Source organism: Rhinatrema bivittatum, chromosome 4 (assembly GCF_901001135.1).
Source record: "Rhinatrema bivittatum chromosome 4, aRhiBiv1.1, whole genome shotgun sequence".
Taxonomy (NCBI): domain Eukaryota; kingdom Metazoa; phylum Chordata; class Amphibia; order Gymnophiona; family Rhinatrematidae; genus Rhinatrema; species Rhinatrema bivittatum.
In genome coordinates, this window is record NC_042618.1 from 331,006,240 (window position 1) to 331,028,521 (window position 22,282).

The following is a 22,282-nucleotide window of genomic DNA, read 5'->3' on the forward strand; positions in this document are numbered from 1 at the left end:
TCAGAGTGGCCTCGGAGGGAACTTCCTATCCCCCTATCCTAACTTCCCTTTCCCTAACCCCTCCGCCCCCTAGCCCTATCCTAAACCCCCCTCGACCTTTAGTTTACCTGTTGCACACGCCAGCAGCCTGCCAGCACGCGATCCTCTGACACAGTGGCAAATGGCTGATGTGCCATAGGCCTCTGGCCCCGCACTACCTCCCGGACCACCCCACCCCTTTTTCGAAGCCCTGGTACATACGTGCGTCCCAGGGCTTTATGCGCATCGCCAGGCCTTTCTAAAATAGGCATAGCGCATAAACCAATGGATTTACGTGCGTAGGCTTTTGAAAGTCTTCATCTAAGGCATAAATATATTTCAGTTCAAATCCTTTGGAAACTCTAAAGGATTTGTACCTTACTCACATTGAAAAGGAAGTGAAATAAGGATTAAAATGAAAGTATAAGGAATTTCAAGGTTAGCTGAGCGAAAATTACGTGAGGACTCTTTACAGTTGGCTGGCATAATGACTCCATGGTAGCACAATGCATTAAAGTAACTGGGGTTTGTAATACAGCAGAAGCAGCACTCATTGATTGATAGCAACTGATCTAACGTTCAAAAGTGTTAATGCATCATTCTACTCTCATCTCATTTACTTATCCAATTGATAATAATCTAGAACCAGCTTTCTACAAGAGCAAACTTAACACTTATTACTTATACTGGCTATAAAGTCAGTATAGATAATAAGGAATCTGCCCCCATACATTTAACCGGAGGTGTCCCTCAAGGTTCTTCCCTCTCCCCGACCCTCTTCAACATTTACCTCCTCCCCCTTTGTCAATTCCTAGCCAACCTAGGCCTTACTCACTTTATCTATGCAGACAACGTCCAAATCCTCGTCCCCATAACTGAATCCATCTCCAAATCTCTCAAGTTCTGGGACAACTGCCTCAACTCAATTAACCATCTACTTACCAGTCTCAATCTCGCCTTAAAAAGGGCCAAAACAGAATTACTCATAATTCATCCTGACCAAAACCACCTCACCCCACCCACCCCCCGCCCACGCCACAACTACTACCCATCATGTGAGAGATCTGGGCGTCATCCTGGACAACCAGTTGAACCTAAAAAAAATGTATCAATACTACAACAAAAGACGGCTACTTTAAACTCCAAGTTCTAAAAAGATTAAAACCCCTTCTCCACCCCAACGACTTTTGGACTGTACTCCAAGCCACACTATTTTCCAAAATCTTCTGCAATTCCCTTCTCCTTGGCCTCCCTATGACTACCATTAAGCCACTCCAAATGCTTCAGAACTCCGCGGCCAGACTGCTCACTAATACCCGCAAAAAAGAGCACATCACACCGATCCTCAAAGATCTCCACTGGCTCCCTATCCACTTTAGAATACTCCATAAGAGCCTCACCATCATCCACAAAGCACTTCATAAGCAACATACCCACTGGCTAAATGATTCCTTACAGTACCACAGCTCTAACAGACCCGTCAGATCCGCTTACAAAGGTTCCCTCCATATACCTTCCACTACATTTCTACCAGAGAACGTGCCTTTTCCTTAGCTGGACCTTCATTATGGAACTCCATGCCTCCAGATTTACGCCTAGGACACTGCATCCTTACCTTTAAGAAAAAACTAAAAACCTGGTTGTTTAAACAAGCCTTTCCATAACCTTCGCCCCACCTTAGTATCTCACTTAATATCAAAGGTTGAGTGCCAGACAGTCTTTTGCCTAAATTAAACAGCTCAGTTATGCTTCAGTTAGCCCCCTTCTTCCTTTCTCTACGCTTAATCTTGAAGTGTATCCCTGTTTCCTCCCACTTCCAAGTTCTTTCTCCTTGTTCAATGTAACTATTTCTTCCTCTTCTTTTCTCCCTCCTTTTTCCCATGATATTCAATGTTCAGGTTTTTACTAGCCTTGTTCTATGTAAACCGATGTGATATGTATTCATGAATATCGGTATAGAAAAATCCTAAATAAATAAACTAATGCTTGTACAGATAACCTGTTATATCCTGGATACTATTATTTTAAAGCCACGCCTAATAGTGATTTAATTTTGGTTTTCTTTGGGTGGTCATAAGAATATAACATATGCCACACTAGGTCTAACAAAAGATCCATCAAGTCTAGTCCTCAACAGTGGCTAACAGATCCCAAAGAGTCAATCCAATTCCTTGTTTCTCATTCCCAGGAAATCTTGGTTTGACCATTTATCATTTCACACAGTTATAGATGGTGGCCAGTAGCAATAGATTTTTAACAACTTGTTAAAAATCTTGGGTGGGATGTGAATAGGGGCAACTACCCTAGGCCCCACGCTGCCATGATAGCCCTGCCCTCATCCTATCATCTTGAGGGTAAAGCCACATATGTTAGCATTCCAGGGCCCCACTGTGACTGATTCATCCCAGATCTAGCACAACCTAAAATCAGCCCTGTGTTTGTGTGTCTATATATGGTGTTAGTGAGTACAGAGTGTAAACAGTAATGATTTATAACATTAATATGTTTCTTTCTTTTATATTCAGACTGTGAGACTGAGAAATCCCCAATTGTCTCGGAAAAAGGTGAAAACTTTGTTTTTTTGCACAGGCCTTTGAAACACTTATTTTGCTTTAGTCCTGTCTTGATAATTTGATGTTTGTGCATTGTATTTGTTTTGTGTTTTATGTGAGATGTAAATTCAGAATTTTTTTGTAAATTGCAAAGAGCACGTGCTTAGGATTGGCAGATTATAAATTCACTAAACTGGTCATGGTGTGGATGCTCACTTTTAAAATGCCCTGACTTACCTGGTAGGAACCCGATTTATGTGGCTGGGTGCACCACATTTAAAATTGCATGCCTGTGTGTGCATATCCTGGCTATTTTATAACTTGCACCCATATGTGTGTGGAAGTTATAAAATGACCATATATCTGGGTGCATACCGACACACATGTGTTAATGTGTGACCGCGCACCAGTTTCAAAGTTACCAGCCCTGTACATTATTTTGCAAGGAAACATTCACAAAAAATGCAGGTGCAAATTTCTGAGGATACTTTTTTCCTTAGAGAGTTTTGAAAGGGAAAGTATGTGCATACTTTCCCTTTGAGAAATGGTGCAAAATACCAGTGGACTTTGCACCTGCCGACAGTTTTGAAAATTCTCCCCTTTATGTACAAGATTGCTGTGAATTTTGGTTTTCTCATAATTGGGGGTAATGCTGTAAAAGCCAATATAAATTTTAAATCAAACACATACATAATATATACTAATTCTCATATGCGTGTAGTAGGGATGTGTGCAGAAATTATTTTTTATTTGTTTTCATTTTGGGTGTTTTTTGATTTGTTTTTTTTGTTTCATTGCCATTTTTATATTTATTTTTCTGGTTATTTGTTTTCGGGAAAAGCGCTATTTACAAATAGTGCACACTATTTCCAGAAAACAAATAACACAAAAATTTGGGGAGTTTTGGTGGGATTTGGTATTCGTTTCATGGCAAAATGAATCAAAGTAAATGCCAGTTTCAATTTGGAATGCCATTTCTTTTTTTAAACAAATACACATCCCTAATGTGTACTATTCCTATGAAAATTATCCCATCAAAACTACCACACACAATTACACCTGCTAATTTGTGTGCAGAGATTTTCAGGAAAATTATGAGCATACTTTTGAAAATGCAATGTGCGCGGAAGTGCAAACTCAAGTCCATTCCCGGGAATGCCTTGGCTTACCATGGTTAAACCTACATACTTACAGGACATGTGCATGTAAGTTTAGCAATATAGCAGATGGATAGTTTTGTCACAATCTTTTCCTGCGAGTAATTCACTGTTTTATGAGGGCAATTTTCAAAAACTATTTACCTGGGTAAGTGCCAATTTAACTAGGCAAAAGGGTTTTCTGAAAATGGCCCACCCTTATCATAGTTAAAAGTATACACTGTGTGGAAGAGCATACATACTTTAATCCTTATTAGGAGAAGGCATTCCCTGGGGGGAATGTTTAAGTCTGGGGAAGAAAATAATGGCAGGATTGCAGCAATGGTGACAGTTTGAAAGTTGCCCAAAAAACCAATAAGATTTTGCCATTTTGGTAAAACTGTTGGCAGATTTTGAATTTTCGCTAGAAAGCTTTTGAATTAAATAAGATGTCACAAGTTTTCTTAAAAACGTAACCAATACCAAATTCTGAACACATTTACTTTGTATACTTCCATGTATAGTAGTGATTTGTATATAGTATTGCTTGTATATATATTTGTAATTGTAAACCATTTTGATTATTTTCTGAAAGGTGATAGAACAACAAAAATTAAACTTTATCATTGCTTAGTTTTTTCAAATGTTAGAAATTTCACACGGCCCTAGCTATTCAGCCATTATGTATTATTACTATTATCTATATAAGAAGAGGGGCATGATTCCTACTTTTCAATATATGATATGCTTTCAAGTTGTGCCATTGAAATTGCTAGGATCCAAGATGTTTTCTTGAGTTTAATATTAATTGTTCACCACTTTTTAATGGTTTGCTCCCTATATTTTGTTACGTCCATCGGTCGCAGACGGCTGCTCCCTCTCTGCCTCACCTCTCTTTCCTCTTTCTCCACTCCATTGGGCAAGATGGCTGCCTCCGCCTCTCCTCGCCGACCTCTCTGGCATCCCCGGACCAGCATGGGCGATTGCATTCGCCATTTTCCCTCTGAGGTCACCTAGGACATATGTGCGGACTCGCGCGTGCACTGGCCCTCCTTTAGAATACATCATGGAGGGAACCTCGGGGCACCGCATGACGTCACTACCTCCAGGTATTTAGCCTCTGCTCTTCATTCCAGCTACAAGTTAGCAAGGAATCTCCCTGCTGATCTCTGCCTGCTAAAAGATGCCTTTGATCTGTGTACTTCTGCTCCGGAACGACTTAGGTATCCGCTCCTTGGGGGGCCTTGCCTCACTCCTTCCTACTCTCCAGGTTTACCAGCTTCTACGAGGATGCCTAAGGTACCCGCTCCTTGGGGACCTTGCTCTGTCCTGGACCTCCACCCTCGGGGGTTCCTCTCTACAGCAGCTTCCAGCCTCAGAGTGAGTACCTCAGCTCTTGGTCCATCTCTGCCTTGTCTCACCTCTGCTATTGTAGATTCTCAGCCTACCCCACATCATGGACCACTACTGGATCTACCCTCACTGGCATATCAATGGTACCTGGGTTCTCGGCCTATCCCATTCTGCGGACCACTACCGGACCCATCATCCTCTCGAGACCTGGTGAGACTCTATCTGCGCTGCAGTGTACAAATTGGACTACGCCATCAGAGACTCTTCTCCTCTGGCTAGGATCACAGCCCACTTCCCGGGCCACCAACTACATTGCTGTATAATAAAGTGTATCACTCTGCTGTGAGTATTACTGCTAAGAACCAGCCTATCACTACAAGTCCACACCTCAATGTCTAAAACACAACAGATTGCTAACTCCATGGACCCGGCTCAGCTCTCAGCCTTATAGGCCATTCCTGGCTTGGCCCAGTGGATCACCGAGCAACAAAAATCTCTGGAAACACTAGCCGTCACCTTCAGTTGAATGCCGGACTGAACGCATTGATGGCTCCAGAGAAAGAACCCTCCTCACAAGTGGTTGCTGTTCATACCACTGTATTGCTACCAGCTCCTACACGCTTCTCTGATAATGTCCTGATATGTAGGGGCTTTATTAATCAATGCTGTATGCATTACTTGTTGCAACCGAATTACTTTCCCAATGCTGTTTTCAAGACTACTTATATCCTATCGTTACTCGATGGAAGAGCCCTGGCCTGGGCTTCACCTCTCTGGGAACGCAACGACCCTGTTCTAAATGACCTGCCTGGTTTCCTCAACCTATTCAAGTCTGTGTTTGATGACCCCGCTCATCAGACCATAGCAGGGTCTACTCTTCTACACCTTCAACAAGGAAGCAAGCCTTTACTGGACTACATTATTGAATTTAAAACACTATTGTCTGAACTCCACTGGGACTTGGGATGTCTACATGCTATATTCCTAAAGGGCCTCAACTCCCGTATAAAAGATGAACTAGCGGCTTGTGACTTACCAGACACCCTGGAATCTCTCATTGATTTAGCTGGGAGAGATGATCACCGGATACCTGACCAGACCCAGGAGGCCAAGAGCCCCAAGAAGCACACCTCAGGAGGTAACCACCCCAGGGTCAAGCATACGGTTTCCACCCAACCTTCTGCACCCAGTGAAGAGGACAAACCCATGCAATTAGTCTGCAGCCATTTAACCTCTAAGGTGAGACGGTTTTGCAAATGCTTGGGCCTCTGCATGTACTGTGACCAATCCGGCCATGCTGTCCAGACTTGTCCTATCTGTCCGGGACTTGCAGATCTAGGATCCACTTCCTAGATCTGACTACACCCTCTCCTCCATTATCTCTCCCTGTCTTTCTCATCTCTGGGAGTCTCCGGTTTCAGACACTCACAGTCGTAGATTCAGGTGCCGGAGGAAATTTTATCCTAAAAAGACTAGTAGAGCATCTGTGAATTCCCACTACTCCAATGGCTACTCCACTCCTGCTGTCATCCATACATGGTGAACAACTACCTGGAGAAGTCTCCCTGATCATGCAGCCCATATGCCTTCACACAGGGGCCTTACACTCCGAGACCATCTCCTTCCTAGTCCTTGAGAAAGCCATTCACCCCATGGTGCTTGGTCTGCCCTGGCTGCAGGAACATAAGAACATATGATATGCTATACTGGGTCAGACCAAGAGTCCATCAAGCCCAGCATCCTGTTTCCAACAGTTGCCCATCCAAGTCACAAATACCAAGTACCCAAACATTAAATTGATCCCATACTTCTAATGCCACACACGCCCCAGTTCAATTGGACTACTAGTATGGAGCTTTCACAGTGGGGATCAGCCTGCCATGACCGATATCTATCAAGAGTCACACCTTTACCATGTATGTCAACTACTTCATCGCTACCTGGCCTGCCGCCGCAGTATGCGTCTTTTCAGGACATCTTCTCCAAGCAAGCAGCGGACGATTTACCTCCATACAGAACCTTTGACTGTGCGATAAATCTCAAGCCTAACTCAGAACCTCCCAAGGAAAGGGTCTATCCCCTCTCGCTATCTGAGACTGAGGCCATGTCGGCCTAAATCCAAGAAAATTTTCAAAAAGGCTTTCTCATACCCTCTAAGTCCCCGGCAGGTGCGGGGGGGGGGGGGGGGGTTGTTGGTAAGAAGGATGGTTCCCTTTGCCCTTGTATTGATTACAGAGGTCTCAACGAAATTACCATCAAGGATCGCTACCCTCTACCGCTGTATCATAGAGTTGTTTGACAGACTTCAGGGTGCAAAAATCTTTACCAAGCTGGATTTAAAAGGGGCCTAAAACCTGGTCCGAATCCGTCACGGGGATGAGTGGAAAACAGCCTTTAACACCCGTGATGGACACTTTGAGTATTTAGTCATGCCCTTCGGCTTGTGCAGTGCACCAGTGGTGTTTCAGAATATGATGAATGAAATGCTGCAAGACTTACTATACCAGTGTGTGGTGATATACTTAGATGACATCCTGATCTTCTCTCAAGACCTTCAGATGCATCAGGCAGATGTGGTAAAGGTACTTAAAAAACTATGAGACAACCACCTCTACGCGAAGCTCGAGAAGTGCGCTTTTCATCAAGAATCGGTGCCTTTTCTAGGGTACATTGTGTCCAAAGATGGCTTTCAGATGGATCCACAAAAGATAAAAAGCATCCAAGAGTGGCCACAGCCTCTATCTGCGCTGCAGTGTACAGATTGGACTACACCATCAGAGACACTTCTCCTCTGGCTAGAATCACAGCCTGTATCATAAAGTCTATCGCTCCGCTGTGTGTATTACTGCTAGGAACTAGCCTATCACTACAAGTCCCCACAGGGCTCCGCCCTATGGGAGGAGCCATCTCTTGTAGTGACCAGGGGTCCACAACTCAATGTCTAAAACACAACACATTTCTGGGGTAATTTTGAATCACCCCCATTGTTACAAGGTACACATGCACTTTAGTGTACATCTGTCTTGTAGCTGGTATTAAAAAGTAAACTACTTAGGTAGTTTTTGCTTGAAAATTGCTATAATATACATATGTACAAAGTGGCCATATACTATGCCCCTGCTGTTGATGAAGGGAGAGATCAGGGATAAAAGAATGTGTGTACATTTGGAAATCCCATGTACACATGCTGTTTACTCCCCTGGCTAAACATATGCATGCTGTGCAAGCCTTTGTGGCTGTTAGTTGCTCTGAGGGGGACAGTTTTACCCAGGGTAATCTACCCAGAGAAATGCCTATGCATTTCTACTGAAATGATATTTGTATTTCTTATGCATTATTTTATGTTGAATATCTAAGGCCCAATACTGAAAGTATGTTTAGCACTGGCTAGCCAGATAAAGGGGCCGTTGCAATAAACTTGCGTAGAAAGTTGGCGCTGAACAGTCAGCTCCCGCTCTCTTAACGCGCCCCAGGCAACCCCAAGGTAGGCGCATCCTTGCTAACACAAACCCAATCGATTTTCATGACTGCCGTACGCCGGTCACAAAAAACGATGCCGGGTTTATCGGCATCGGTTTTCCTTACTGATGGACAGCCACGAAAACTGATGCCGATAAACCTGGCATCGGTTTTCTTAACCAGCGTATGGCAGTAAGGGAAACTGATGCTGAGTTTATCGGCATCGGTTTTTGTGGCTGACTGCCGGTAAGGTAAACCGATGCCGATAAACCCAGCATTGGTTTTCGACAACCATTTGCCACTGAAAACCGACGCCGAGTTTATCGGTGTCAGTTTTCATGTCTGTCCACCGGTAAGGAAAACCGACGCCAATAAATTTGGCATTTTTTGGCAAACGGTAGTCACAAAAACCAACGCCCGGTTTATCGGTGTCGGTTTTCCTTATTGGCGGACAGCCACAAAAACCAACACAGGTAAACTGGGCGTCAGTTTTCAATGGCGAACGGTTGTCCCGAAAACCAGTGCCGGGTTTATCGGCGTCGGTTTTCTTGCTGTCTTCCAGTAAGGTAAACCGATGCTGATAAACTCGGCGTCAGTTTTCGTGGTGGGTCCGACTGTCAATTTGATTTTTTTTGTTTTATTTTTCATCTCTTTTTGATGCGCACAGCTATTAACACCTGTTCCTGGCAGGCGTTAATAGATGACAGTTAAATGTGTGTTTGAGACTCTTTTTTTTTTTGCATCGGGAGTGAATGCCTTGCATGTGAATGAGTAACGATATTCATTCTTGTCCAGTTAAGTTAATTGGATAAGTTAGATCAGACAAATAGCTGCTTGGAACTTTGCTGGATAAGTCATATCCAGCAAAGTTACTTATCCAGCCAGCACTGAATATCAGGCCCCCTAAGTTAATTTATTGTGTATGTTACTTTGAAAACCAAATCGTGCAATTTGGTAGACTCCGATATATAAGAATTTAAAATAAATAGATAAATCAGTAAGCTTTGCTCAAATAAGTGGAAGGCTCTCCCACCCACTATATTAGCACCTGCTCTGGACTAGGCATTTGATATATCAGAGCTGGCACACTAACATTTAAATTGAGGGAGTCCCTATTCTTGGCCCTTCCTCCCAATATACAGAACCCTTTGCAGCTGAAGCCCCTAACCTCTACACTCATACTCCCCCATTCTGGAATGCATCCGTGCCATTACAACAAATTCTTATTTTCATCAGGAGGAGAGGTGTAAGAATCCTCCAGCCAGCACTGCAGGATCCTGAATAACGCTACTTTAGCTGGTGCTTCATTGCAAGGTGATGTCATTTCTCAATGTGCTGCAGTACCAGCAGGCAGGGTCACACGTCCATCCTTCTGGTGAAGATGGGGGACTCTCCGGAATTGTAACAGAGCTTTCTGAAGGGGTGAAAATGTGGGATGAGGAGCTGGGGGAAGTATCTGCTCTTGATAAGTGGGGGGAGGGTGTTGGAGAGATTAAATCTTGTGCTAACCAGTCCTTTCTTTTAAGTGGGTTAGCAGGGAATTCTGAGTTGCAGCTTGGGCACATGCTGAAGGGCCCATGCTCCATTTAGCATGTACTTTTTAACATTTGCATATGATGCATCTAATTAACTCTAGGCGTTGCACGCTAAGTCAAACTTTAGGGTGTTGCTAACATATTTAGCTCACGCATACTATAAGAAAATTTGATTGCATTTTAGTGCACAGGCCTTGTAGTGCTGTGGAGAAAGGGATTTTCATCTCTACATAGGGAGAATAATTTTCAAAGGGATTTCTTTGGGTCAGGTCATGCTTTACCCACAGAAATAGCCCTTTAAAAAATTTCAAGTCCAGCTTTTACATGCATAGGGGAGGTGTCTGAATGAGGTTTGGTTTTATGCATATATGTCTTGATTTGAAAAAGCATGCATGCAATTTCTCTTAGCAAAACTGCACACACCAGATAGTAGGTGTAATTGTGTGTTTGCCGGGATAATTTTCAAAGGAGACTCATGCGTTTAAGTCTGCTTTGAGAATTGGTGTAACTTATGCGTGTATTTGCCAGCTCACTTTGATGCAATGTTGCAAAAAAAATTACCATTTAAGAGAGTAATTTTCAAAGGGACTTCTGGGTTAAAGTAGTGCTTTACCTGCAGAAATGGCCCTTCAGAAAATTACATGACTGATACACACATTAAATTGCACGCATGCATACTGTATGCAGGTACTTTTAAACACATGGGAAAAGGCATTCCAGGAGATGGAGACTAGGTGGGGCTGGAATTTATATCAATAATTTTAAATTAAAAAAAAATATGTGAGTAAATTCTTTTGGCAAAACTACATGCAGCAAATAGCAGATGTACTAATGTGTATGTAGTTTTGAAGGGATCATTTTCAATGCACTTACATGCTTTGATAATTAATGTAATATGAGCACATAAGAGCTCGCAAATTTATGCAGCCTAAAAGGCATGAATGAAGGCCCAGTGAGCAGTCTCAGTAATATTATTTTTTTATGTTTTTCTTTGAATTGCATCCATCTCTACAGAACCAAAGCATCATATCATCATAATAATCCTCCTACCTACTATGTGTGTGCTGGGCATTGGCTGCATTTTATTTGTAGTTTGTCAACGATGTGGAAATCGACAGTCCAGTACTAGAGGTAGGAGAATACAGTTTGCAAACAGAATCATTTCCTTGTGGGGATTCAACATGTCCCAGGTTTATAATTGGATATTATTTACATGTGATATTACCGATTGATAAACATATTTATTGATTTATTTATTTAGAATTTTTATATACCGACATTCTTGATAAAAATATCAAATCATATCGGTTTACAATATAACAGAATAATCGCAGTTATGGCTTTACAGAGAACAAGTAGTCAAACATTGAAAACAGGTGAATATAAGTAAAATTATAAATATAAATACTTATGAGTAAGCAGTAATATATGATTGAATGAGTAAGCAGTAACATATGATTGATTGTATCAGTGAAAGGGAAATAGGTATATGGAGTCTGGTGTATGGAGTCTTATACATGGAACAAATAATTAGTAAGAAGAAAACAGTAGCAACACACACATATACAAACACCCAAACAAGCAGGATTAGTTAATAAATTAAAAAAAAAAAAAAAAAACAGATCACAGTAAAGTTTCAAACAGAAGCAAGAGTATCGAAGGATGTGGGTGTTTTGCTATGGTATTTTTCTGCAGAGCACTGCTGACAGCTTTATTTATTTTGTGTATTTATTCTTCAATTTAAACTTCCTTTCCAAGAGGCTTGAGTCAGATACATAGCAGAAGACAAATTGCAGTTTTACATTAGATAAACATAAAATAGAAAAACAAATCAAATGATAAACATAGAAAATCCTAGGGATGTGCAATTGTTTTTTGACAATTAGAAAATTCGTACGATATTTCCTAAATCATCATGGAAAACAATTGCACTTTTCCCGAATTTTCGTCCATAAACTGCTATTAATCCCTTGGGATTAATAGCAGTTTTTTGGACTTCTCCTCTAGGAACTTATCCAAATCTTTTTTTAAACCCAGTTACAGTAACTGCCATAAACACATCTTATTGCAATGAATTCCAGAGCTTAATTATGCATTGAGTGAAAAAGAATTTTCTCTGATTTGATTTAAATGAGCTCCTTGCTAACTTCTTGGAGTGCCCCCTAGTCCTTTTGTTGTCTGAGAGTAAATAACTGATTTACATTTACCTGTTCAAGTCCTTTCATGATTTTATAGACCTCTATCATATCCCCCCCTCAGTCCTCTCTTCTCCAAGCTGAACAGCCTTAACCTCTTTAGCCTTTCCTCATAAGGGAGCTGTTCCATCCCCTTTATCATTTTGGTCACCCTTCTCTGTACTTTCTCCAGTGTAACTATATCTTTTTTGAGATGCAGTAACCAAAATTGCAGTCTCACCATAGAATGATACAGAGGCATTATGAAATCCATCGTTTTATTTGCCATTCCCTTCCTAATAATTCCTAACATTCTGTTCACTTTTTTGACCGCCACTGCACACTGAGCCAACAATTTCAATGTATTATCCACTATGACGCCTGGATCTCTTTCCTGGGTAATAACTCGGAACTCCTAATATGGAGCTAACATTGTGTAACTATAGCAAGGGTTATTTTTCCCTATATACATCACCTTGCACTTGTCCAAATTAAATTTCGTCTGCTATTTGGATCCCAATTGTCTAACCTCACAAGGTTCTCCAGCCGTTTATCACAATCCGCTTGAGATTTAACTACTCTGAATAATTTTTTATCATGTGCAAATTTGATCACCTCACTCATCGTACCCCTTTCCAGATCATTTATAAGTATATTAGAAAGTTCTAGTCCAAGTACAGATCCCTGAGACACTGCACTGTTTACCTTTTTCCACTGTGAAAACAGATCATTTAATCCTACTCTCTGTTTCCTGTCTTTTAACCAGTTTGTAATCCACAAAAGGATATTGCTTCCTATCACATGACTTTTTAGTTTTCTTAGAAACGTCTCATGAAGGACTTTGTCAAACGCCTTCTGAAAATCTAAATACACCACATCTACCTGGTCACCTTTGTCCACATGTTTATTCACTCCAATAAAAATGTAGGAGATTCGTGAGGCAAGACTTCCCTTGGGTAAATCCATGCTTGCTGTGTCCCATGAAACCATTTCTATCTAAATGTTCTGTGATTTTATTCTTTAAAACAGTTTCCATGATTTTTCCCAGCACTGAAATCTGGCTCACCAGTCTATAGTTTCCCAGATCGCCCGTGAAACCCTTTTTAAATATTGGGGTTACATTGGCTACCTTCCAGTCTTCAGGAACAACAGATGATTATAATGATAGGTTACAAATTAATTTAATATGTCTGAAATTTCATTTTTTAGTTCTTTCAGAACTCTGGGATATATATCATCCAGTTCAGGTGATTTACTACTCTTCAGCTTATCAATCTGGCCTATTACATCTTCCATGCTCACTGTGATTTGATTCACTTCATCTGAATTGTCATTCAGTACGCACAGAAGTGCCGGCCAAGGGAAAAGGGGTGAACTGGGGTGTGGTCTGGGTGGGGAGGGGCGGAGTGGGGGAAGGCTAGGACAACGCTATTAGCCGCTGTCCTGAGGAAGCATGCATCGGCAGCTGGCTGGCATGCAGAACTTACTACTGCTCAAAGGAGCACATAAGTTCAAAAATTAAAAAAAATAGGTTAGTTAGGGAAGTTTTAAGGATTGGGGAGGAGAGGGGAAGAGGTAGGAAAGATAGGGTTAGGGATAGGAAAATTCCCTCCCAGTCAAGCTCCTTAATTGGAGCGGACTGGGAGGAAATGGTTAAAAAGGCCGATCGTGCTACTGCACATAATTTGAAAATTCACCCCCTGCATGCGCTAGTCGCGGGCCACCTACACATGCACACGTAGATGTTAAAATCCAGCACGCATGTGCTTGCAGATATCGTATTTTATAACACGCACGTATCCCTGCATGCATTTTATAAAATCAGCACGTCCATGTGCGCACAGCCGGGAACCACGGGCACGTGGACACTCACATGCGGGTCTTAAAATCAACCCCTAAGTCTATGTCATCATTCACTGCTATAGATTCTAATTCTCCCATCTTACTTCTTAGACTTCTGGCATTAGCATACAGACATTTCAAAGTGTGTTTTTGTTTGTATTAACATTCTGCTTTTCTGTTAACAGGGATAATTCAGAATCTTTTAACTCAGGTGATTCTTTACTTATAGGCACACGTACTACATGTTCTAGTTTAAAAGCTGCTCTATCTCCTTTTTAAAGGTTAGCACCAGCAGCCTGGTTCCACCCTGGTTAAGATAGAGTCCATCCTATTGGAAAAGACTCCCCCTTCCCCAAAAGGTTCCCCAGTTCCTTACAAAACTGAATCCCTTTTGCTTGTACCATCATCTCATCCACAAATTGAGACTCCGGAGCTCTGCCTGCCTCTGGGGACCTGTGCATGGAACAGGAAGCATTTCAGAGAATGGTACCCTGGAGGTTCTGGATTTCAGCTTTCTACCTAAGAGCCTAAATTTGGCTTCCAGAACCTCCTTCCCACATTTTCCTATGTCATTGGTGCCCACATGTACTACGACAGCTGGCTCCTCTCCAACACTGTCTAAAATCCTATCTAGATGATGCGTGAGGTCCGCCACTTTCGCAGCAGGTAGGCATGTTACCAGGTGATCCTCATGTCCAGCCCCAGCTATCTACATTCCTAATAATCGAATCACCAACTATGACGGCCATCTTAACCCTTCCCTCCTGGGCAGTTGCCCTGGGAAACACATCCTTGGTGTGAGAAGACAATGCATCAGGTGCTTGCTACAGGATCATTTCCTGCTGCAACAGGTTGATGCTCTCCGACCAGTAGACCTTCCTCCTCCAAGGGCTGCCTTGGAGGAGGAAGGTTTGTTATATTATATGTAGTAGAGATGTGAATCGGAACCGGAATCGTGAATTTTCCTTTGTGCGGCCTGATGGGGTTTTTTTTTTATCAGCTGCGCCCGAGCCGATAAAAAAAAAAACACCCCGACCCTTTAAAACTGTTCCTTTAGGTTCCGCCACCCTCCTGAACCCCCCCCCCCAAAAAAAAAAGTTTTAAAATTACCTGGTGGTCCAGTGGAGGTCCCGGGAACGATCTCCCGCTCTCGAGCCGTCGGCTAGGGATGTGCAGAGCAAAATTTTATGTTCATATTTTTTATGTCCGAAAGGGGGTCCCACTTGCGGCCAATATGGACATAAAAAAAATCCAATGAGTTGGGTATATGTACATATGTGCAAAAAAAAATTTAAACCCCCTCACCCTCCTTAATCCCCCCCCCAGACTTACCACAACTCCCTGGTGATCGAGCGAGGAGTGAGGACGTCATTTCTGCAATCCTTGGCGAGAAGCATGTGACGTCGGTGGCACGTCGAGTGACGCGGCGTCACGTGATTCCCGGCTCGTTCGCGCCGGACGGCTCGTTCGGCCCAAAAAGAACTTTTGGCCAGCTTGGGGGGGCCTCCTGACCCCTTCAAGCTGGCCAAAAGTTCTTTTTGGGCCGAACGAGCCGTCCGGCGCGAACTTGCCGGGAATCACGTGACGCCGCGTCTGAGTGACGCGGCGCCACGTGATTCCCGGCTCGTTCGCGCCGGACGGCTCGTTCGGCCCAAAAGAACTTTTGGCCAGCTTGGGGGGGCCTCCTGACCCCCCCAAGCTGGCCAAAAGTTCTTTTTGGGCCGAACGAGCCGTCCGGCGCGAACGAGCCGGGAATCACGTGACGCCGGCGTCACTCGACGTGCCGCCGACGTCACATGCTTCTCGCCAAGGATTGCAGAAATGGCGTCCTCACTCCTCGCTCCATCACCAGGGAGTTGTGGTAAGTCGGGGGGGGGGATTAAGGAGGGTGAGGGGGTTTATATTTTTATTTTGGCTCAACAATCGCGATTTCCCACATATCGAACATATCTATGTTCGATATGTGGGAAATCCGATCGTTTATGTCGAATCAATTTTTTAAGTAAAAAAAAAATATGAGTTGCGTTTTACTAATGCGGTCAATCCGAATGCACACCCCTACCGTCGGCTGCCACTAATAAAAATGGCGCCGATAGCCCTTTGCCCTTACTATGTGACAAGGTATCCGTGCCATTGGCCGGCCCCTATCACATGGTAGAAGCACTGGATGGCCCGCGCCATTTTTATTAGTGGCAGCCGACGGGGCGTGGGCCATCCAGTGCTCCTACCATGTGACAGGGGCCGGCCAATGGCACTGATACCCTGTCACATGGTAAGGGCAAAGGGCCATCGGCGCCATTTTTATTAGTGGCAGCCGACGGCCGGAGAGCGGGAAAATCACTCCCAGGACCTCCACTGGACCACCAGTTAATTTTAAAACGTTTTTGGGGGGGGGGGGGTCGGGAGGGTGGCAGAACCTAAGGGAGCAGTTTTAAAGGGTCGGGATGGGTTTAGGGCTTGTTTTTGTGTGCCATTTTTCTCGCCCTCCCCCAAAACGATAAGAGAACCCCACGAACAATTTCGTGGGGTTTTCCTATCGGTTTCGGGGAGCCCCCGATTTCTGACGATTTTGAAAATATCGTACTATATTTTCAATCATCAGAAATAAGATTCACATCCCTAATATGTAGCCTCATCTTCATGAATTTGTTATATTATATACATGAAGACAGATTCATGTGGCAGACTCATGCTAGCTACTGAACCAACAAAGATGGAATCTGAAGGGAGAGGTAAAACCGCTGAAATGTGCTGACACCAGCGAAAGAGCAACTAATGGTAAGCTGTGCAAGACATGCAGTCTCTCAAGGGCATTCACCTGTTTTTCCTGTTTTCCAAAAAGAGAGAGTGACACTGGTAAAAACACAACAGAGGCACAGAATGCCAGAATGCCAGAAATGAAACCAAGAGCATGCTCTCCCCTCCTCCCATCTAAATGTCACCTGAAACTGGAGAGAAGTTTCAGAAAGAATGTGGGGGTGGGGAAGGACGTTATTTTGCAGCAAACAGAAAACTGCCTTGGTGCAAGGAATCAGAATTTTGTGTTGAAAAGCAAAACTATAAGCTCCAAAGATTCCCTTGAAAGGAAAGAGTTCAGCACAAAATCCTGCATTTTGACTTCAGGCCCTCGACAATGTGCAGCTTTCAGTGTACTGGGTTGGGCCAATGCAATAAATGTGCGCAGAAAACGGGTGCTCAGCATTGAGCGCCCGTTTTCCTAATGCATGACAAACCACTTCTCCTGGGCGCACAATCCAATAGTTAAATGAGGAGTTGTGCTAAAAAGGAGACGCAAGGGACAATTGTGCATCCCTAGCATCTCTTCGGCATCAGGCATACAGGAAAGGTGGCTGTCAAGCGGGCTGACAATCAGGTTGGGAAAATGGACGCTCAATCTACGAGCATCCATTATCTCCAGCTACCAGCATATACACGCACAAGATACATGTCCTGGACCATGTATCTTGTGGGTGTATTGCATGTTCAGAATTTTATTTTCAAAGACTTAAAAAAAAAAATACTGCTTTATTTGGTTCCTCTTACTTAGTATCGCTACAATACTATTAAAAGGAATCACAGAAAATAGGATATTTTTTCAATGCGCCCTTGAGCATGGCATACCTTTATGCCAACCTTAGCCTGGCATAAAATTTGCCACGTTGCAAGAGTGCATTGGCTGCATGGAAAATTTATTGGATCGTGGGGATTAGCTAATAGCCTCATCTACATGAATTTACATGTGATGGGCGCTATTGGCTACGTGGTGATTTGGACGCCCGTTTTGGACACGCTAATCCCGGTATTGGATCGGGGGTTATGGACCTGCACCCAAAACACGTGTCCAATCACGTGTTAAGCCGTGTGCGGCGGCTAGTGCATAGTATTGCATCGGCCCCAGAGTGTATTAAATGTGTTGCTTCTGCAGCCCTCGCAGTGCTGTCCATTTAGTAAAGCGACTGGTTGGCATTTCCACATTCTAACTCACTTTTGTCAATATTACTTTCAGGCCGAAGCTCTTCAAGCACTCCTTTGTACATGAAAGGTAAGATGCTAAAACCATGCAGACAGCAAAGCTCATTTAACTAACATGCACGCTTACAAAGAATACTCAGATGGGACAACAGAAAGCACTCCCACCTGTCTCGCTGCCTCCAGGGATGACGTTTTTCGAATTTTTATACCCCCATTGCATTTTTAGCTTTTAACAAAGGGGCCGATGCAATACAGTGTGCTCAGCCGAGCTCAGCTGAGCGCATTGTATAACCCGCACTCTGACGTTCGTTAAACAGGCGCTAATCGACCCCCTAATGCAATAGGGGTATTAGCGCCATCGGTCGCGGAGTGAATATAATAGCGCTCATCATATGCAAATGCATGTGAATGAACCTACTGCTCATTCACTCCGCATACAAAAAGGTAAATGTGCGTCTCAGACGCACATTTATCGCTCAGCTATTAACGCCTGCCTGGAGCAGGCGTTAATAGCTGAGCGATAAATGTGCTCTTCTGTACTTCTTTTTTAAAGTAATAAATAAATAAATAAATAACTCTGCAGATCGCCGAGTTATGAAGACCGACGTCGGTAAACAGGCAGGTTTACCGGCATCGGTCTTCATAACCGGCAGCCGCGGCGACCCTAGCGCCTCCTTCCTAGTGCAACCCCCTAATTTACATATTGCATGGCGCCCCCCCTTGCAGGTGCCATGCGTGCTGAAAAGTCAGCGCTCGCTTTCCACGAGAATTATTGCATCGGCCCCAAAGTCAAGATGTTGGTCCGACCTGAATCAGAGGTAGAAACATAAGAACATTTGTGTTGTTGCTGCACCCGGGTCTTTTTAAACCTGTCTTGGTGACCTCACAGCCAGTCAGGTTTTCAGCATATCCTTAATGAATATGCAAGCATTAAATGTGCCTGCATTGGAGACCTAGTATATGCAATTTTATCTCATGCATATCTAATAATAACTCATACAGGGGACACATTGTACACATTGCAACATTCAATTAGATAATGCAGGATTTAATTTTACAAGCGCTCCTCCTGTCACCAAATGCTTACTAATATTTTGTGAATGGCAGGTACTTCTTCCCTGATTGCTAATTAAGTTCACTAGAAATATCATGGTTTCATTATTGAATTTCATGGATTTTTTTTATACTGCAATGCATCTTTCATTGTGAAGATATGGATAAATTTGAATAAAGAAATAAATAATGGAAACTGGCAAGATAATGATAATGATCTCCTACTTAAATATAAAATGCTAAAGCAAAGCCAAGGCTCACAGAAAATAATTGCAAAAGTAAAGCCAAGAATTTGATTCACACAGCAATGATTGATTTCCTTACTGTTGCTATTAATGTATTAACATTCCTCAGAATAAATTACCTGGTGGTCCAGTGGTGGTCCCGGGAGCAATCTCCCATTCTCAGGCCATCGGCTGCCACTCATAAAGATGGCGCCAATGGCCCTTTGCCCTTACAATGTGACAGGGTATCCGTGCCATTGGCCGGCCCCTGTCACATGGTAGGAGCACTGGCTTGCCGGCTGTGTGCTTAATGCACAAATTTATGCTAACTAATTTTACATGGTTCAATACTTACATGACTATATACTGAAATTAGCCTTTTCTTCTAATGGTGAAGGCATAATTGCATACCATCAACCACTCTTAGATGGAGAAGAGTGTGTATGCCATCTTATCCAATCCATCTACCACAGCATGCATCTCGAGCTCACCGCATGGCTTGATTAAGAGCCAGTATCCTTTGCAATGACATCCATGACAAGGTGGCAGATATTAGGGTGGGAAGAAGTAAAATTTTCATTTCTTTTTTTGTTTTGTTTTTTGAGGGAAGGCTCCCATCCCCACCACCCATCCCTCCCAATCGACAAAATGCAAAGGCCGAGATCCTCTCTGGCCCCCACTTTATTTATTTGTTTGTTTATTTAAATTCTTTTCTATACCGTCGCTAAGTTATATACCATCGCAACGGTTTACATGTAGGCACATAAATTAACGTAGGTGGATGCATACTATAGTACATTCTAACAGGTGCCACAAAAGGTTCAGTTACAATAAATCATTAGACAATCAATTGTTTAGTGAAGTAGGTCATGACCAAGTGTACTGTAAGGCCACCATAAGTCACCACAACCTCAGCCTAGGGTCTACACAAGGACCAAGTTTTGAGACCTGGTACCAATGCCGGGGCCTGGTCTAGAGACAGGTGCCTCCCTTGGGACAGTGACTTTTCAAGCCAAAGCCTGGACCAAGTTTTTGACCATCTTGCCAATCCGGTCATCATCCTCTCTGGTGGGGGAAATCCAGTACTACCCTGAGGAGTGGCACAAGATCACCAAAGATCACGAGTTCTCAAGATTGTGGAGTCTGATACCAATTCTATTTCACCTAGTTTCCTACACTTCCTTATCACTTAGCAATTGAACTGGTTCCTCCCCATCTCCATAGCCAGAGGTTCTAGTCCTATTACGTCCTTATTCCCAAGAAATCTTGGGGTCTAGAACTTATTCTCAATTTAAGAAGCCTAAACAAGAATACAATCTGGGAAAAATTCAAGATGAATTCCTTCAATGCAGTCCTCCCCTTTATCCAGAAGGGGGAGTGGATGTGTGCTCTGGTTCTAAAGGATGCTTACACTCACATTTTCATTCATCCTTCCTACTGGCAACACTTGTGCTTTATGGGGAATTCCTCCCACTATCAGTACAGAGTGTTCCCCTTCAGATCTCTGGAGCACCAAGGGTCTTCACCAAGTGCTTGGTTGTAATAGTAGCACATCTGTGTTGTCAGTGGGCATCCGAGTCCCCCTGACCTAGATGACTGGCTAGTAATGGCAATTCCAGAGAAGATGTACTAACCTCTCTACAAAAATCATACAGCTGCTATAATCATTAGATTTCTGATGCATTTCTAGAAATCATCTCTAATTCCCTCCCAGAAAATCAAATTCATTAAGATGTATATAGATTTGCTGCAGGAAAGCTTTGCTTCTATCAGATCAGGCAAATACTCTTAGATTCCTTGTATACAAAGAGGTAGATCTTAAAAACATACGCTTGTACTTTTGTTCGTGCCACCGGCGCGAACAAAAGTACACCAGATTTTATAAGATACACACGTAGCCGCGCGTATCTCATAAAATTCGGGGTTGGCGCGCGCAAGGCTGCGCAAAATCGGCAACCTGTGCGCACCGAGCTGCGCAGCCTGCCTCCATTCCCTCCGAGGCCGCTCCGAAATCGGAGCGGCCTCAGAGGGAACTTTTCTTCCGCATTCCCCCACCTTCCCCTCCCCTCCCCTATCTACCCCACCCCCCAGCCCTACCTAAATAACCCCCCCCCCCTACCTTTGTTGGGCAAGTTACGCCTGCTTGAAGCAGACGTAACTTGAGCGGCCTCGGAGGGAACTTTCCTTCCTCGTCCCCCCACCTTCCCCTCTCTTCCCCTATCTACCCCATCCCCACCTAAATCCCCACCCCCCACCTTTGTTGGGCAAGTTACGCCTGCTTGAAGCAGACATAACTTGCGCGCGCTGCCTCGCCATCCCCCGGCACAGGCCGCAGTGTTGGGGGACTCGGGACCGCCCTCCCGGCCCACCCCCGAACCCGGCGCCACGCCCCTGGACCTGCCCGGACCGCCCCCTGACCCCGGACACACACCCCCTGCCCCTTTTACGAAGCCCCGGGACTTACGCGCGTCCTGGGGCTTTGCGCGCGCCGGCGGCCTATGCAAAATAAGAGTAATGGACGGCCGGCATCATCTTTAAAAATGGCGCGGGCCATCCAGTGCTCATACCATATGACAGGGACCGGCCAATGGCACGGATACCCTGTCACATGGTAAGGGCAAAGGGACATCGTCGCCATTTTGATTAGTGGCAGCCGACGGCCCGAGAGCGGGAGATCGCTCCTGGGACACCCACTGGACTACCAGGTACTTTTAAAAAGCTTTTTGGGGGGGGGTCGGGAGGGTGGGGGAAGCTAAAGGATGTGTTTTAAGGGTCGGGTGGGTTGTTTGTTTATAGGATCAGGCGCAGCCAATAAAAAAAAAAAACGATCGGACCGTACGAAAAAAATTCCCCGATAGTCCCCGAACCCAGAATCGGAACCAATGCCGGTTCTGATTCACATCTCTAAAAGATATGGGAATGCAAACATCAAGCTGTCCTGCAAGCAACTTACCTTCCAGAGAT

General features: G+C 43.9%; 1 protein-coding gene across 3 annotated transcripts in view; it reads left to right on the forward strand.

Annotated features, from left to right (window-relative positions):
- The window catches only part of LOC115090827, a 124,624-nt gene that overhangs the window by 96,837 nt on the left and 5,505 nt on the right, over nt 1-22,282 (forward strand). For all 3 annotated transcript variants that reach the window (XM_029600377.1, XM_029600379.1, XM_029600378.1), the window contains 3 exons: nt 2,544-2,582; nt 11,068-11,184; nt 18,076-18,111. In XM_029600377.1, the coding sequence (XP_029456237.1) occupies nt 2,544-2,582; nt 11,068-11,184; nt 18,076-18,111 (192 nt within the window). The remainder of the gene's footprint in view (nt 1-2,543; nt 2,583-11,067; nt 11,185-18,075; nt 18,112-22,282) is intronic.